This window comes from Leucoraja erinacea, chromosome 15 (genome assembly GCF_028641065.1).
Source record: "Leucoraja erinacea ecotype New England chromosome 15, Leri_hhj_1, whole genome shotgun sequence".
NCBI classification, from domain to species: domain Eukaryota; kingdom Metazoa; phylum Chordata; class Chondrichthyes; order Rajiformes; family Rajidae; genus Leucoraja; species Leucoraja erinaceus.
This window is the reverse complement of record NC_073391.1, coordinates 37,689,254-37,708,797: the sequence shown is the minus strand read 5'-3', so window position 1 is coordinate 37,708,797 and position 19,544 is coordinate 37,689,254. Positions and strand designations below refer to the sequence as shown.

The 19,544-nt window shown below is 45.5% G+C and overlaps 1 protein-coding gene across 1 annotated transcript; it reads right to left on the bottom strand.

The window, feature by feature from the left end:
* Positions 1-7,731: 7,731 nt before the first annotated feature.
* On the bottom strand, positions 7,732-10,470 carry egr2b (early growth response 2b). The gene is made up of 2 exons (XM_055647193.1): positions 10,052-10,470; positions 7,732-9,278 (listed from the first exon to the last, which is right to left on the bottom strand). The coding sequence occupies exons 1-2, from the start codon at positions 10,218-10,220 to the stop codon at positions 8,191-8,193; spliced, it is 1,257 nt and encodes a 418-aa protein (XP_055503168.1). The 5' UTR covers positions 10,221-10,470; the 3' UTR covers positions 7,732-8,190.
* Positions 10,471-19,544: the final 9,074 nt, after the last annotated feature.

The following is a 19,544-nucleotide window of genomic DNA, read 5'->3' as shown; positions in this document are numbered from 1 at the left end:
GGAATATTTAATTCCCAAACGTGGACTTTTTTCCAATGCCCCTTGTAATGGCTATTAGATGGTACACATTTGGCCCACGGTGGCTTCAGAGCTTTAGTAGCACATTGTAAAGTGTGATGTTAGGTTAGATCAACGTAGTTCTCCAAGTAAGGAACTTCTAATATGTCATGAGATTGTGGCTACGCTTTGCGCAAAGGTTGGAACTGACATTTGTGAGCCAATCCTTGTTTGTTAACCATCTCTAAACTATGTCTGAACTTGTTAACTATCTCTAAAGTAAACTAAACTAAACCAAGGAGACACTCTCACCTCACAGACTTTGTGCTGAGAACACTAAGAATTATTTGTCATATTTATGGATACCAGGGATTTTGAATAATTGCCTGCAGTTTGCATCTATGTAGTTTGGCATGTTTGTTAAGATACGTGGGGATATAAACACGCCATTAAATCATTGTGACAGTTGCAAGGCAAAACCAAGAGAAATTGGTATCTAAGTATTGTGAACGATTCTTGCTCTTCACCCAACATACATGGAAATGGAAGTGAAGCTGGTGACTTGCTTAACAACGGGGAATGACTCAGAAAGATCACTTCCAATTCTTGACCAAGGCTCAGCCACAATCTTGTGAGAATTTTGAACTTAAACAAATATCACATTGTAAATGTATAAATGTCATTGACATGCTACGCCGATGAATATTAGTCAATGTAAAGAACAAAAGTACCATCAAATCAATTTAGTAACTCTTCAGAAAATGCAAGAATCCCACAATTAAATATCCCCCGAGTTCAACTAAAGTGGATTATGATAACAGTAGCAGTATAGTCTTAACTGTTGGACCATTAAAGACAAATTAAACACAATTAAAGATAATAAAAAGCTCATTTCATTGCCTAGTATGTATGAGTGCTATGATTGTGACCTTTGTTTCTTCTGCTATTACAATAAGAGACCACAAATTGGTCTGCCAGCAACTCAAACCAGCTTTGGTAATGCATTAAAATAATTGCTTAATGTGTAACAAGTAAAGATATCAGAAATATCTTCCTTAATGCCTCTCCTTCGGAGTCCACCATGTTCTACTATCAACATCGTGTCAGTCATAACTAGAAAACAGCTAACCACAATGTTTGGCTTAAAAGGTCATTTGATACACTTCCATACTCTAGGGAAGGAAAAATTGTTGTCCTTGCCTGGTACATGTCTCCAAACTACGAACAATATGGTTAAAAAAGGTGAGCAACTGAAGAAACAAGGCAGGTCAGATAGCATCTGAGGAGGGAAATGGACAGCCAATATTTTGGGTTAAGATCCTTCATCCAAACTGATCCAGTCTCCAGATTCCAGTCTATTGCACCTACAATGATTGATTCCCCTTTTACTTTTGAAATTACCTAGACCTTCATTGTCAAGAAGACAGTCACCAATTATATTGGCAGCTCGCAAAACCACATCTGGAATATTGCGTGGAGGTCTGATCTACCCATGCCTAGAGGAGCATGCAAAGACAGCTCCAGCAAGCTGTGTTCAACCCTAACCCAATGTGTTGCATGTGAACAATTGGTATATATGGGATTGAATAGCTTATGCCTGCTTTTCCTTCCATCCTTGAGGATTTAATGATGGGAAACAGATGCTTTCATTCCAAAGACAGCAATATTCTCACGAATTATTGCAAAAGTATCAGTGGCTACTCTTCTTGTTCTCACAATTATGACTGAAAACTTATTTCTGACCTTTACAGTGACCCTTGGTAGTATTATGCACTGTGGTAACATTATGCACATGTTTGATGACGACACCCAGCTCCAGTTTATTCTGCTTTTCTCCAGCACTGTCTATTAATTGTCCGTCCGTTTGAATTGTAGCCAGCATCAGATTAGCAGAAATCAGGAAGATTTTGAACAGTCCACGTGTAATCGTGGTCTAACACTGGATTTAAAGGTGGCAGCCTTCAGTTCAAAAACTGGGAAAGGACATTTCTCTAATAAAGGAGTGGTTTTTCTAATCTGATCAACATTTTTTCCAGGTATCTCCTCATTCTTTCAAAAAGCATCGTCCAAAGTAGATATCAGGCTGATTACTTTTCGGGGGGGGGGGGGGGGGGGGGGGGGGGGGGGGGGGGGTGGGGGGGGGGGGGGGGGGGGTGGGGGAGCTAGTGTGAATGGAAAGAAAGTAAATGTAGTGCTGGGCGGATGAGGGGGGGGGGGGGGGGGGGGGGGGGGGGGGGGGTGTAGATTCACAAGCTGATGTTGGTGACTGTAGGGAGAGACATGGATATTTAGAATTGGGACCCAAGGATTGGGATGCGAGTATTGGGATGGAGTTAGTTGTGAAAATGTTATTGCTTGAGGGATGAGTTGATAGGAGACTATTTTGGAATGGGACATTGAGTTAGTATTGGAGTGACTCAATTGGTATATGGGCAGATAAAGGCTGAAACTGGTGAGGTGATGGTGGTGGGCACTAAGTTGGCGCCGGGTGGTGGAGGACTGATACGGTGTTGGGGATATAAAGGATTTGAGCTGCTGTTAGGGATGAGGGACAGAACAATGTTGTCTAATGGGGTACATGACTAGTGTCAAGGGTGCAGGATTGAATTTGTATCCATTAACCAGGGGCTGCTTGTATTGGAAAAAATGGGACCTTAACAGTAGGACAATCTATCTCAGACCCCAATTATCTATCAGCAACTTAATCGCAGTCTCCCATCAATTCCCAACACCAACCCTCACCCAAACAACAACCTCAGGTCTGTGCTCCTTCCATACCACGCTACAGATACCCTTCCCTCCAGCAAATACCATCTCTGTCCCCACCCCTTCCACAGACACCATCTCATGTCCCCACTCATAGAGTCATGCAGCATGGAAACAAGCCCTTTGGCCCAATATGCCCACATTGACCAATATGTCCGATTTACACTAGTCCCACCAGCCTGTGTTTAGCCCATATCCCTCTAAACCTGTCCTATCCATGTATCTGCTTAATGTTTTTTTAATTTTGCAATAATACCTGCCTCAACTACCTCAACAACTCATTCCAGACACCCACCACCCTTTGTGTAAAAAAGTTACCCCTTAAATCATTACCCCCTCACCTTGAACGCATATCCTCTAGTTCTCGATTACCCTATTCTAAGCAAGAGAATCTGTGGGTTTACCCAATCCATTCCTCTTTTGATTTTGTACACCACTATAAGATCACCCCTCATCCTTCTATGCTCCGAGGAATAAAGTCCTAGACTGCTCTACTTCTCCCTATAGCTCAGTCCCTTAAATCCTGGCAACATCCTTGTAAATCTTCTCTGCATCCTTTCCAGCTTGACAACATCTTTCCTATAACATGGTGCCCAAAGATGAACACAATACCAAACGTGGCCTCACCAACGTCTTATATAACTGTGACATGTGTTCCCAACTTCGATACTCAGTAGTATGACTGGTGAAGGCCAATGTGCTGAAAGCCTTTTTGACCAGCCTATCTAACTGTGATGTTACGTTCAAGGAATTATGTGCCTGTACTCCTAGATCCTTAGGTTTGGAGGGTCTGGCTGCTTTGATTCCTGAAGGGTCCCACTCTCTCTCTGATTACCCTTTTTCTCTTTAAGTACTTGGGATTATCCTTAATGCAACTTGCCAGAGCAATCACCTGTCCCCTTTTTGCCCTTCTGATTTCATTTTTTAGTTTGCTCCTTAGTTCCTGAGACTCCTCCCTACTTAAGCCCAGCTCCTTATTCCTGCCCCCTTCTTACTCTTGACCAGAGCCTCAATTTCCCTCATTGTGCAAGCTTCCTTCTGCTCACCTGCCTTGCCCCTCACTCTAACAAGGATGCATGTCCTGAACTCTTGTCAGCGCACTTTTAAAAACATCCCACTTTCCTGACGTTCCTTTGTCTTCAAACAGCCTACTCCAATCAACTTGAGCGAGTTGCTGTTTCATACCCTCAAAGTTGTCCTTGCCCCAATTTCAGTTTAGTTTAGTTTATTGTCACCTGTACTTAGGTGAAAAGTTTTTGTTGCGTGTTAACCAGTCAGCAAGGAAATAATACATGATTACCATCGATCCATTTACTGTGATAAGGGAATAACGTTCAGTGCAAGGTAAAGCCAGCAAAGACCAATCAAGGATTGTCTGAGGGTCACCAAAGAGATAGATAGTAGTTCAGCACTGCACTTGGATAATAGCTGGAAAGAAACTGTCCCTGAATCTGGTCGTGTGTGTTTTCACACTTCTATACCTTTTGTCTTATGGGAAAAGGGAGAAGATGGAATGGCCTGGGTGTGATTTGTCCCTGATTATGCTGCTGGCCTTGCCGAGGCAAGGTGAGGTATGAATTGAGTCAATAGAAGAGTGGTTGGTTTGTGGGATGGTCTTGGCTGCGTTCACAATTTGCTGCCATTTCTTGCGGTCTTGCTGTGATGCATCCAGATAAAATGCTTTCTATGGTGCATCCGTAGAATTTAGAATTCTAACTGGTGGGCCCGCCCTGTCTCTATCTATAACTATCTGAAACCTAATAGAACAGTGGTCGCTGGTCCCAAATGGCTCATCTACAAACACTTCATCCACTTGCCACTACCAATTTCCCAAGACTGGATCAAGTGTCGCCCTCACCCATGTGGGACCCTCTACATATTGCTGGAGGAAACTTTCCTGAACACATTTGACAAATTCTGCCCTTTCTACTTTTGCACTATGACATTCCTAGTCAGTATTGGGAGAGTTCAAATCCCCTACTATGACAACTTTATTAGTCCTGCAGCTGCCCGTAAATCTCCTGGCATGTTTGCTTTTCTTATTCCCGTTGACTATTTGGGGGCCTGTACACCCCCCAACCAGGTGATCATCCCTTTCTTGTTCCTCAGCTCCACCCATATAACCTCACTAGATGAACCGTCAGTAATGTAATCTCTGGCCACTACCTTGACATCCTCCTTAATCAATAACGCAACACTAACCTTGATCTCACCTGAAGCAATAGTATCCTGGAACAATGAGCTGCCAGCCTTACCCATCTCTTAACCAGGTTACTGTAATGGCCACAATGTCCTACTTATCCATGCCTTGAGCTCATCTGCTTTACCCGCCAGACCTCTTGCAGTTTAAATCAACAATCCTTCATTCCTCCCTGCCTTTCTCCTGCCTATTCTGTCCATTGTGAATTCTGCTAATATTGTGAATTCTGACCTCGGCAGTGGGAGATTCCATCTCAGCCCCTAATTACCCACCAGGAACATCAGCTCAATTCCCCAGCAATCCCCACCACGAACAGTATCACCTCACCCAAACACCACCTGAGGTCCCCACCCCACTCCCAAATATCACCTCGGGCCCTCGCCCTCCCCCCCTCCCCCCCCCCACGTCACAACAGGTCCCCATCCCTCCATCAAATTGCATCTCAGTCCCCTCCCCTTCTACAAACACCATCTTAGGTGCCCATTCCTCTCCCAAACATCCCATCAGGTCCCCACCTCTCTCCCCAAAGGCCACCTCGCGTCCCCACTTCCCGACACAAACAACCCTGGAGTACACCCCATGCCCCAACACCAACCCCCTTCCCCCAACCAAACTCCAACATCATCAACTCGGATCCCACCTCCCAATACACGTGTCACTCCCCCTAGTGGCAGAGTCCCGTGTGCCCAGCTCGCCTCGCAGATTTATTTTATTATCCAGAACCAATTCACGTTCGACACCTGAAGCGACCAGCTCGATTATTATTTTTCTATATGTAGAAATTATTTTTCCATTACAGGTGAAGCGTGATTTATTTTCGGTGACACAATAGCCCTTAGGTGTTGGAATCCGGGGCATAAAATAATAAACTAGCTGCAGGAACTCAGTGGGCCAGGCAGCATCTGTGGAGGCAGAGGGATAATTGACGTTTCGATCGAGACACCGCGTCCACTGTCCACCTGCCTCGACAGGTACTGCCTGACCCGCTGAGTTTCTGCAGCAACCTGTTTTTATAATTTGTTTTCGATCAGCGATCATCTTTAGATGGATGTAGCAATTTGATTGAATGCCCAGATATTAAGTGATGGATCTGGGGAGCAGGAGATTTATATTCACTGTGTCCAACGCACACATACCATTGCAAAACGTCCAGAATCCAGAGAGAAGTGTTGAATGCCTGTTGTCATTGCTGTGTTTCCCGCTTCACAGATCCATTGTTCAATTTATTAATGGTGAATGACATTTGCAGTTCGATAGAAATCCTGAGCCACCTAAAGCAACAGCCGTTCTTGGCTTTCATTTAGAAGGTAAAAAAAAATGCCCTCGTTAAGGGTCTCGACCCAAAAACTCACCCATTCCTTCTCTCCAGAGGTGCTGCCTGCCCGCTGAGTTACCCCAGCATTTTGTATCTACTACCCTTGTTATGCTCATTTCTTACTTTTCCAGATAAATTAGATTCTAAGTTACTTGTACGGGAGGTACATTGGGAAGAGGCACCATTAACTGCACATTAAGGAATACACGACTCTCTGCATTTTTATTCACCACACTTTTCTCTCGTGGCGTTCAAAGAATACTATGCTATGCAATACTATGCGTCCCAGTGACTCCTACAACGCGCCATATCGAATAATGGCCTTGGTTTGTTGCGGCAGTTAGCTTGGCGCGCACTTGCCTCAGAATTATGTAAACCCCGCGAATTCAAGACCCTCGCTGATTCTTGGGGCTATAAAGGCCCTCCGTAGGAGGTGGAAATTGTCTAGTCGTACCTCTACAGACCGTTTGGAACAATTGCTTCCCTCTTTTATTTTTCTCGTACTCAATTCTCTTTCAAAGTCAGTATTAAATTCTGTTCCATATTCCTTCAGAGAGTACATTTCAGATCACAACAATCTGATATGTGAAAAAAAGATGAACGCAGTTTATAAACACACACACACACACGCACAATCTACTTAATTTGTAAAATTATATTTACATCAATATAACAATACATTTTTAAAGGACTGAGAAGTCCATTGTTCACCTAGTTAGTGGTTTCACACCAATACATTAAACCATTGACAGGTCAGCATCAGCAACATAAGAATTATTCACACTCTTTACAACCAGAGCTTTGCTACAAAATGTAAAACACTTGGGAAATATTAGCACAAAACACGTACAAAAATATTTTCTAAAAAATTTCCAAATTAATTGGCAGGAATTGGACCGTTTCGCCAGCTTGTGGGGGTTATTGGCGATTTGACGGTCGCCGTGCTCAGTCTTTTAAGGCCGGGTATTTACATGCAGACATATAGAATCGTCCACAATAAACAAGGCACCAAAAAATCTCATCATGCAGTGTTTAAATGTGAAAGTACAAAACATCCACTTGCGATTTAAACTAACACAGGATAAAGTTGCCTCTCAGTAAATCTCTGATCAGGTCTAAATTCTCTCATCCCATTTGGGCTTTCCCTGGACCAGAATTTTCCTGGAAATTTTCCCTGGAAAGAATTAAAACATGAATTGTTTGCTGTACACATCGTATTAAACATTAAGACTTCAGCAAAAGGAAGCCTGTTTCTGGTTATCTTGTTTTATCTGATTAGAGAGCTTTTATATCGGTTATCATGCTTAGCTTTTTTTTTCTTGTTGAAAGTATTAGTGACGAATGAAAATAAAAGTGCCGAAGTTAGTTTCCTCAGACTAACATTCGCTGCTCTTTCCACATCTCCCCCCCCCCCCCCCCCTCCGTTTCCCCCCCACCATGTACATGTTTCCCCCGCAATAACACATTCGCCGCCTCAACCCAGTTCCCTCCGTCTGCGATTGCTTTCAACCGTTTCACAACTGGATGCGTCTAAGAAATGTCTCTGGAGAAAGGGCTGGTCCCGCCGAACCGCAGACGGTGAAGTACAGGTGAGAGACTTTGCTGCCTAACTTGGCCGTTGAGCGAAATCACAGACCATGCACTGCAAAATACATGTTTTTTCTCTCTTTTCAAAAAGTTGTCAAGGGAACACATTTAAGAAGACAGCGTGCTTTCCCCAAAGATCTTCAGAGGGAGAGAGGGGCTCGGGTTCCTTGAGACGACGTCGGAGGAAGGAGCAAAACAGAATCATGCTGCTGTCGGAAACCCGGGTGCAACCTGCCATAAATACTCTGCCCTGCGCCCCCGAGGTTGTTAGCCTGTGGGTGCAGTCGTGTCATTTTACTGCGGGTGTGTGTGTGTTTTTCCCAGTTTACAGTGTCCTGGGCGGACAGATGGGCAAGGGGGTGCTCCCGCTGCTGCAAAGGGTCGCCACCGTGGAACCGGCCGCCCTCTCGCTGGCGAGTTTCTTCTCCTTCTGCCTCAAGTGGATCTTGGTGTGCCTCTTCCTCTCGTCGCTCCTGGCGAACTTCCTGCCGCAGAAGTCGCAAGAGAAAGGCTTCTCGCCGGTGTGGGTGCGGATGTGGGTGGTGAGGTGGTCGCTCCGGCTGAAGTTCCTCATGCAGATGCGGCACTGGAAAGGTTTGTGGCCGGTGTGGATGCGGATGTGCCGGGTCAGCTCGTCAGAGCGGGAGAACCGGCGGTCGCAGCCTTCGGCCGGGCACGGGTAAGGTCTCTCGTGGACCGGGGTCTTGCTGGGTCGGTTTGGGTATTTCCTGAGCCTGATGGGCCGGAGAGGTAAGTTGTGTCCGCCGTAAGCGCTGGGCAGCCTGGAGCCCTCTCCTGCCGGGTTACCCAAGGTAAAGTTTCTGATGGTGGAGAGGGGAGTCAGAGGTGGTGCCATCCTACCTGGGTCCACCGGGCAGGAGAAAGGCTTGCGCTCTGTGCCCGGGTGCATATCCCGGTGCGGGTGCTGAGGTTGGAAGATGCTGCTGTAGTCCGGCAGGATGGGGAATAAAGTGCTGTCCACCATGGATTTCGGCGAAGGATAGGAGGGGGGAGGAGGGTAGCCGAGGCTGCTGGCTGGGGTGCTGTAGAAAGGAGTCGGGTCCTGATACATCTCCCCGCAGGTGTACGGAGGTGGCGGCGAGTACATGTGCTCCATCTCGTTCTGGCTCTGCGCCATGGTACAACTGAGGGAGCTGGGGAGGGGGTTTGGAGAAGCCGTGGACGCGGAAGAGGACGACGAGGGAGAGGACGACGCGGGGATCCCGAAGATCCCGGCGCTCACGATGATGCCTTCAGAACTCCAATTGCCACTGGCGCATTGAGATTCAATGGAAAACTTCCCCGTGTAGCCTAGAGTCTGGGAGCGGTGAGCAGAGGGTAGATGGTAGCCGCTATGATACGGTAAATCGACGGGTCTCTTGTCGCCGTTCATGTCCACGTTGAGTATTCCATCTGAAAAGTAAATGAGATGAGTTGGTCGGTGTCCCGAAGGATAGATACATGGCAGAGTTTCAGACAGGTTTGGACGAGTAACTAACTGCAAACGGGGGGGGGGGGGGGGGGGGGGGTGTGAATCAGGACACGGTCCGTAAAAAAGGCGCACCTGAGACACAAAACCCCCTGGAAATACTCCGGGCAAGTCAACAACACACCACAAGCTGGGCGTCAGACTAAACAATCGCCTCTACTCTAGCGAAGAGACTTTGAACAATTCCACCCACCACGATCTACTGACCGGGGAGTAAAACACAATGTGCTGGAGTAACTCAGCGGGTCAGAAGAAGGGTCCCGATGCGAAATATCGCCTGTCCATTTTTTCCACGGGTGTCCCGCGGAGTTACTCCAGCACTTTGTGTGTTTTTTTTTAACTAAAGATTACAGCATCTACGGTTCATCGTGCCTTCACGGTCTTTAACTTTTTTTTTGTTATAAAACAGTGGCATATTTATTCTATTTTCATCTCTAGGTTCACGCGTTTTAATAATCGTCGCTGCTGGCTGCCCGCGAACAGAATGAATGAGAGGGAAAGTGTATCTTCCGACCGCCGCTACGCTACTACACAGAGTGTTGTCGCTTGGGGCGAGGAGTGAAGAGGTCCCTGCGTGGGGTTTGCGAGCGGCAGCGGCAGCGGCAGCGGCGGGCAGTGAGAGCGGCGGTGAGAAGCCCCGGTGCAAGTGGCGCAATGGTGTACAGGCAGGTAGGTAGGTAGGTGCAAAGTCGCTTACCTGAGGACATCTGCTCGTACGGTGTCATTTCCGGGTTAGGGTAGATAGTGACTGAGGCGGGCAAGCCGTTGATGTCCTCCACGGGGAACATGTTGTCGGGCAGTTGATGGAACAGTCCCCCGAGCGACAGCGGGATCTTCTCCAGCGTTTTGGCAGTCATCATTTGCATTGGCCGGGTCTCGAGTGAAAATATTGAAAAAACCCAAACTTTTCTCCTCTCACTTCCAGTTCTGGTTTAGTGTCAATGATGAAGGCGTGCTGGTGTCAGTGTGGGCTTGCCCTGCATTCGGAGAGGCTGAGGAGGTGACAGGGTTCTTACCTCCCCTTTTATTAATGTTTAGCCCTCTTGAGCTGCTGCTAGTCCCTGCCACTTGTCTCTCACTCTCTCTGTGCTTCAGTCTCTCTCTCTCGGGCTTCATTTACTATTTATCCAGAGTCACCGAATGCCCCATGACGTAAGAGACCATATAAGGACGAGAGAAGAAAAGGACTACGATTTGGTGACGCGGTGGGCGGAAAAGGCGGGTTTGTTAGCAGGCGGCTCTCCCTCTCCCCACGGCCCGGGCTAGCAAGCAATCTCCTGGGCACAGCCCAGCGCCTTGGAGCAACCCCAACCCCCCCACCCCACCCCTTCCTCCCCCCCACTCCCCTCCATCCCAGGCTAGGTGGTGCAAACGTTGCCAATTGCACGCTTTGGCGCTGCCGCCCGCTCTGCTCCCTGGAACCCCCAGCGATCGAGGGATTCCGGTTGCCTTTGACTGTCCATGTAAGGCGAGAGGATCCGGCGGGAGGAGGCAGGCCGAGCGACGCCCACGCCCTCCCCTCCACCATATTTGGCATCGGATTCCGGAGAACAAGTCACGGAAAGATCTCAAAGAAGCCACGCTGGTGACTGCGAGACACAACACAGGGAAGCCGACAAGTGGAAGGAACGAGAGACCACAGAGAGCGCCGTACAGCAAGCAGCCAGCAGCCAGCAGCCAGCCGCAGATAGCTAACCAGAGGTTATTTAAAGAGAGAAAAGAATAATAATATATCTACATCTCATACACGCCGTTACTCCATTGGGGACGCTGTTTATTGATTTTGTAGTGGTTCCATTCCACAGACTCTGCCCCCCTCCCTCCCTCCCCTTTTGGTTTATAAACATTGGTTTTGGGGCTGCGGGGGAGTAAGCATCAAGTGAAGCTTTTTCGCTTTCAGCAATTCAGGTTTCAAAATGTTCCACAGTTTTCACTGCACAGGGGATATTTTCGCAGGGCCACTGGTCTCGGCTTTCTCTCCCAATCCACATAAGCGCTTGAAAGGAAAAGCGGCAAAGGCTCTGCGAACAGCCGCTCCATCACATCGCTCCGTCTGCTTCTAATGCAGACCCCCGCAACAACAAAAAAATGTTGCAAGTGAGAAGCACATATGGCTGAGTCAGCATTAACTGCTTCCCAGAAAAATCGGATGTTCCGGAAACAATTGTGTTTGAGGAGGCACAGTCGTCTGGGATGCAACATCCAAAATGTCACACACCGCCGCAGAAACAATGCAAAACGCGGGAAACAATGTGAACTTGTGTAGGAAGGAACTGCAGATGCTGGTTTAACCCGAAGATTAGACACAACATGCTGGAGTAACGCAGCGGGACTGGCAGCATCTCTGGAGAGAAGGAATGGGTGACGCTACGGGTCTGAAGAAGGGGCTCGACCCGAAACGTCACCCATCCCTTCTCGCCAACCAATGTGAACGGTCCGTTTTCAAAGCGCAATTCCTAATTTTTGGGGGGGAAATCTTCATTCACGGTCCTCTAACTCTTTCAGTCCCCTCTGCCCCCCCCCCCCCCCCCCCCCCCTCTCTCTCTCTCTCTCTCTCACTCGCTCTCTCTCACATACACATTTAGTCTATACTGTATCTGGCTCATTCGGACCCTCTCACTTGTCAGCTCACACACAGCCACTCACACTCCCCTTGCATCCTGTCCCAGTACTCTTTCTCAAATATCCACCGCATGCACTTCCGATCCAACGCTGAACTTACGAAAGGGGTCTCGACCCGAAACGTCACCCATTCCTTCTCTCCGGGGACGCTGCCTGTCCCGCTGAGTTACTTCACGGTTGTGTGTCTATACTCAACTTTCGATGTACGATTGTCCTAATTTCTCCCGACTCCCACGGCCTGTCCTTGTTGTATTCTTGCATACATATTATATATGTGTGTGTGTGTGTGTGTGTGTGTGTGTGTGTGCGGAGAGAATACTTGCAAGTGTGTAGGTGTGTGTTGGTGAGTTGCCATTGTGAAACATTTCTTGTGCTGGGAATTGGACACTTCATTTGCACCATTATGCAGCTGTCAGACACTCCGAAGGCACCTTAGGCGGTTCAGAAAAAAGCGGAGTAAAAGCTGAGTTTGGATTCCAATTACTTGTATCAGAGTGAAGGTTTATTCACTACTTAATGATAGGAAAATGCGAATGGCACCATCGAGATTCAAAGACTTGGACTGATTGGAGGTCATTAGAAAACATGGCTGGGTTGGACTCTGTCGGCTCTCATACGCAGGGACCACACTTTCTCATTGAGGACCTGTGAATCAAAATGTTGTTCCCATCCAATCGCAGGCTGACCCTTTTGCCTTTCATCCCACGCCACTGAAAAAAAAAACCCCAAAAAACATGTACATCAGCTTTGATCTTTGAAACTGATAATTTATTGAACAAGTTTATGGGTTTGAAAAAAAAAAAGTAATCACTTTGTGAACAGGACTGAGACACCAACTCTCTTAAAGCGCAGCGTATTAGTCCAGTTTAATGATACATTTGCGTCTAAACATAGAAACATAGAAAATTGGTGCAGGAGTAGGCCATTTGGCCCTTTGAGCCTGCACCGCCATTCAATATGATCATGGCTGATCATCCAACTCAGTAAACCTTTCCAGACTCTTAATTGATCTTGGGCATGTTCGTCCCACTCTCTGTATCTCACACTCTGAATCTGCTTTATACTTTTCCTCTATTTTCTGTCACACACCTCTTCACGTATTCATTGTGGGGTGGGTGGGGGGCATGTCTCCATTGCTAAGACCAGAGACATTACCCATAGATAATTACCCTTGGGAAACCACAAAAGTACTGGAAATATGAATGTCCTCTCATTGACTTCAAACGTTATTATTTCTCTATCCACAGATGCTGCCTGACTTGCTGAGTATTCCCAGCAATATTTCTCCTTGATTTGCTCATGAAAAGGTAACGGCGAGCCACCTTCTTGGACCATTGCACTCCTGATGGAAGCGCTCCCACAGTATCTGTTGTTAAGGAGTTCCAGGATTTAGACGTGGCAATATATTTCCAGGTCAGGATGGTGGCGCATGTGGTTGAAGTCCTTATCCACGCGTGCTGTCAGAATAACCAATGCAAATATCACTGTGTGCTGTGTAGATGGCACACAATGATAAAGACAATTGATGTTTATTGTGGTTTATAACCATATAACAATTTACAGCAAGGAAACAGGCCATCTCGGCCCTTCTAGTCCGTGCCGAGACTAGAAGGTTGGTTTGGTTGGTGCTGGAACAGATTCCTTTCCCTAGTGGTATCGAGTTTCCTGAATGCATTGGGACAGGATTGGCCTGCTGTAAGGAGAGAATTTCCACCATCATTCTCCTGACTTGTGCCTTGTCTATATATAATGGAAAGGTTTTGTGTTATCATAGGGTGATGCCTGGTGGAGGAATACTAAGGCTTTGACCTGATCTTGTTGAAATTGTATTTACATGGTAGTCCAGTTGAAATTTTAATCAATGGTAACCTGCCACAACATTGACAGTGTGGATTGGGAGAAGATAATTCTGCTGAATGTCGAGAGTAGATCGTTGGACATTCATTTAGAAGATAAAACATAGACAAGTATGGCACAAGAACAGGTCCTTCAGCCCACAATATATATGCTGAACATGATGCCCATACCAACTGTTATCTGCCTGTATGTAATCTATATTCCTCCATTTCATCAGTATCCATGTGCCTATCCAAAATATGTCACTATTGTATCAACCTCACTCACCATCCCTGGCAGCATGTTCCAGACACTCACCACCCTCTGTAGAAAAACCTTGCCCTGCCCAGGTAGCACGGTGACACAGCAGTAGAGTTGCTGCCTTACAGCGCCAGAGACCCGGGTTAGATTCTAACTGTAGGTGCTTGTTTGATCGTAGTTTGTACATTCTCCCCGTGAACTGCGTGAGTTTTCCCGGCAGGCCAAAGGGCCTGTTTCTGCGCTGTATTTCTAAACTAAACTAAACTAAACTAAACCTCCTTTATAACACAATTGTTACTTGTCACATCATTGTATGCCTGAAACCTGTCCAGTTCTTCTTACATACACAAACAATTCATGTTGGTTGTCATGGGATGAATGTCTTTGTGAACTACTTCATTTGCTGAGAAGATATCAATGGAATTGAATGTTGTGTAGTCACCAGTGAACGTTACACCTGTGATGTTGTGATGGAAGGGAAAGTCACTGATGAATCAGTTCTATGTTCACAAGTCCACGTTAAAGGAGTAGAATTAGGCCATTCGGCCCATCGAACTCCGTCATTCGATCATCATGGTGGATCTCTGCCACCTAATCCTGTTTCCAGCCTTCTCCCCATTACCCTTGACACCCAATCTAATCTGTGTGCCTAGAATACAGTACAGAGGAACTCTATAAACTGTGCCCTGCATTTGGGATAATTGGACTCCACCAACTACATCCATCTGTCTATGTGCTTCGTTCAACCATTGGAGTATTGTCTTTTTGATACACATTGGCCTCCTTTTTACTGAAGCTCCTTGATTCCACACTCAGTCATGATCTTGGCTTCACTCTCACCACAGCTCTGTAATCTGGTTAATGTTGGGAACAAAACCGTATTGAGATCTAGAGTTGAGTGGTCTGAGTGAAATCCAAATCTGAGCATCAATGAACAGCAATGAACATCTCACAGCGAGTAAAGGCTGCGTGATAATGCTGCTGATGACATCTTCCTTCACTTTTCCGATGACTTGAAATGGTGGTGGGTCAAGCTGTAATCCATATGTTGACTTTAATCTTGATGCACACTTTCACTTCCTGGTACTCTTGTTTCATGCTGGCCAATGAATGGGGTTCTGAACAGATCAGACATGTAAAATGATAGCATGTTCCAGATTACCATGCATGTCACATCCAGAAATCCAAGACTCTGTTACAGATATGGAAGGTAGTTCAGTTGCAGAGACCAGTCTTGCTGCGATTTCCCAGCACTAAGTTTGGATATTATCTCTTAGATCCATCATCAGGCGCATGATTCGACATTCCACTGATTCCTGTGGGGATTACAGAGCTGCTGATTAAGAAACAAATGGAAACATATTTTATTATAGTCATTTCGCATGAACTTAATGTTTTTAAGTAGTTACATGTTTAGTTGATATTTAATTAATGTTATTTTAAATATTATTTTATATTTTACAAATCATTTGCTTATAAATGTTTTATATTTATAAATGCCTTGGAATTATCTATTTTCTAAATGGGGAGAGGATTCAGAACTTGGAGGTGCAAAGGGACTTGGAAGTGCTGGTGCAGGATTCCCAAAAGATTAATTTGCAGGTTGAATCAGTAGTAAGGAAGGCAAATGCAATGTTAACATTCATATAAAGAGGGCTAGAATATAAAAGCATGGATGTAAAGCTGAGGCTTTGTAAGGTAATGGCCAGACTGCATTTGGAGTATTGTGAGCAGTATTGGGCCTCATAGCTGAGTTACGGTGTGTTAGCATTGGAGAAGGTCCAGAGTAGGTTTACGAGAATAATCCCTGGGGTGATTGGGTTAATGTATGATGAGAGTTTGATGCCTCTGAGCCTGTACTCGCTGGAGTTTAGAAGGTTGAGAGAGGGATCTCATTGAAACTTACCAGACAATGACAGGCCTGGACAGAGATGATGTGGAGACGATTTCCCACTGGTGGGAGAGTCTATGACCAGAGCTTCAGAATAAAAGGACGTACCTTTAGAAAGGAGAGGAGGAAGAATTTCTTTAATCATGGGATGGTGAATCTGTTGAATTCATTGCCACAGACAGCTGTGGATGACTAGTCTTTGGGTAAGCTGAGAATGACAGGTTCTTGATTAGTAAGGGTGTCAAAGGTGAGAGGGGCAAAGTTTAAAGGACATGTGGGGGAGAAGTTTTTTACATAGAGTGTCGGATGCCTGGAATGCGCTGGCAAGGGTGGTGATGGAGCAGATATGCTGGGGGCATTTCAGAATATTTTAGATAGGCACATATATATGCAGGGAATGGAGGGATATAGATCACGTGCAGGCAGAGGAGATTAGTTTAATTGGCACATGTTCAGCACAGACATTGCGGGCTGAAGGGCTGTACTATTCTATATTCTATGTTTATCAAAAATCACATAAACTGCACTATGTTCAATCGGGCACTAAGTCACCTCTTTGAAAACTGTAATCAAATCAATAAGACTAGATCTCGCTTATGCAAAACCCATCTACTGCTGGTCAAACCCTGCCACTCCAAGTGCACAATTAAACTATCCCTCATATTTTGTTCAAATCATTTCCTTTTCACTGATGCTAGACCCTTCAGCCTTAATTACCTGGTACCCAAAAATGCTGGAGAAACTCAGCGGGTGCAGCAGCATCTATGGAGCGAAGGAAATAGGCAACGTTTCGGGCCGAAACCCTTCTTCAGACCCACCTACTTTTAAGCCCATGAAGATACATCATAGATTCTCATGGTAATTTGTTCTAAACCACACCAATCATTCATGATGTCTCCAATAACAATGTCCTTTTTGATATTGAATGCAGACGAGAATTATTCACTTAAGACTTCATCTACATCCTCCTTAAACATTCTCTGAAGAGGGGTTTCGGCCCGAAACATTGCCTATTTCCTTCGCTCCATAGATGCTGCTGCACCCGCTGAGTTTCTCCAGCATTTTTGTGTACCTTCGATTTTCCAGCATCTGCAGTTCCTTCTTAAGCCTTAATTACCTGGCTTGTTCCTGCTGCCCTTTTCTATTAAAGGTAACACTTTTGTTGTCCTCTGGTCATTTGGCAGCTGTTCAATGGTCAGAGAAGATGTGACAATTTCTCTCAGAGCCTCAGCAATCTCCTTCCTTGCTTCCCATAGCAGCCTTGGAGAGACCTCGTCAGGCCCTGGGGACCACCTACTTTTAATCCCATGAAGATACATCATAGCTTCTCATGGTAAATTGTTCTAAACTACACCAACCATTCATGATGTCTCCAATAACAATGTCCTTTTACATATTGAATGCAGATGAGAATTATTCACTTAAGACTTCATCTACATCCTCCTTAAACATTCTATACTCCCGAATAGCCTATTTGGTTTACAATTTTTAAAGGTGCATAAACTACCTTTTATACCTTTATCTAACCCTTAATGTTTCTTGACATCTAGCGTTGCTTGGACTTGTTGGTTTTTCCATTCACTCTTATAGGAACATGGTGGCCCTGAACTCTCACTATTTCATGTTTGAATCATATCATATGAATCATATGATTCATAGAATTCATAAGGATTCATATGGATCATATGAATCCTTACTTGCAAGTAGCTTATCCTCGTCTACTTTTACCTGGTCCAGTCATTTCACACTGAAATTCACCGAATTTGCTTAATTAATTTCTGCATTAATTTCTAATTGATCCTAAAACCTCTCTATTACAACTTTAAAACTTACAGAGTTTTGGTCTTATCGCCAAAATGCACCGCCATTGACATGCCCTCCACTTGCCTGGCTGCATTCTCTGTTTATTTATGTAACTATCTACATAGATTGAAAAATTTAGGATTGAAATATTAAATCCTCCTGAGGATCCTGAGTCCACACCGACCATCAATCACCCGTTTACCCTTGTTCTATGTTATCCCACTAACACATCCCCTCACCTGCACACTAGGGCCAATTAACAGAGGCCAATTAACTTGCAAATCCACACGTCTTTGGGGTGTGGGAGAAAACCAGACTACCCATGGAGGAAACTCACGTGATCACAGGGAGAACATACAAACTCCACACTTGCAGCACCCGAGCTCAGGATCGAACCTGGGTCTCTGGCGATTTGAGGCAGCAGCACCAGCTGCACCAACTGTACCACTGTGCTGCCAATATTGGCTCAAAAAGCTTTAAAATTTCTCCTAAACCTTTAATGCAAAGGCGATCCCTGCTAATACTAAGAAAACAGAATTCCTCTCCCATTGTTTAATTTAGTTTATTTTAGTTTATTTAAGTTTAGAGATGTAGTGTGGAAACATGCCCTTTGGCCCACTGAGTCTGTGCCGACCAACAATTCCCCCACACTAACACTATCCTACACACACTATTGTCAATTTACAATTATATAAAGCCAGTTAGCCGACAAACCTGCACATCTTTGGAGTATGGGAGGTAACCAGAGATATTGGAGAAAATCTACGCATGTCACTGGGAGAATGTACAAACTCCGTACATACAAGCACCCGTAGTCAGGATCAAACCCGGATCTCTGGCGCTGTAAGGCAGCAACTCTTCCGCTGTGCCACTGTGCTGCCATTGTTACCTTAAAAGTTTACTCCTCTCTCTGAATTGCCTACATACAGTATCTCCTATTGACAAATTGGAGGCCTCAGTACAACCCCAGCATAGTTATTGTTCCCTTATTTCTAAGCTGCACACATGTGGCCTAATTTCAAGGACATCCATCCTCCTTACTGCAGTACTGCTAGGGCACCATGGTGGTGCAGCTGGTAGAGCTGCTGCCTCACAATGTCAGAGACCCGAGTTCGATCCTGACTGCATGTTCTGTCTGTGCGGAGTCTGCACATTCTTCCCTTGACTACCTGGGTTTCCTCTGGGTGCTCCAGTTTCCTCCCACATTCTAAAGATGTGCAGGTTTGTAGGTTAATGAGTGAATGAGTAATGAATGGCCGGCTTGGACTCAGTAGGCCATAGGGCCTGTTTCCATGCTGTATCTCAACATTCTAAAACAATCAAGGTGGCACAGTGATGCAACTGGTAGAGCTTCTGCCTCACAGCACCAGAGATCTGGGTTCGATCCTAACCTCAGGTGCTGTCTGTGTGGAGTTTGCACATTCTCCTAATGACCATGCGGGTTTCCTTCGGGTGCTCCGTTTTCCTCCCACATCCCAAAGATATGGGGGTTTGTAGATTAATTGGTCTCCAATTAGTTTGTAGGGAATGAATGGAAAAGTGGGATAACATAGAACTAGAGTGAATTAGTTATTAATGATGGGCCGAATAACCTGTTTCCATGTTGTATCTCTAAACTAAACTAATAAAATCTTTGATTAATATTGAATGCCACCTCCTCTTACATTCCCGTGACTTGCCTGAAGATTGCACACACTGGAATGTTAAGTTGCTAGTCTTTTATTTTATGTCTTTTCATGTTCAGTGTCTCTGAAATCCCCCTTTCACTTTATCTGTG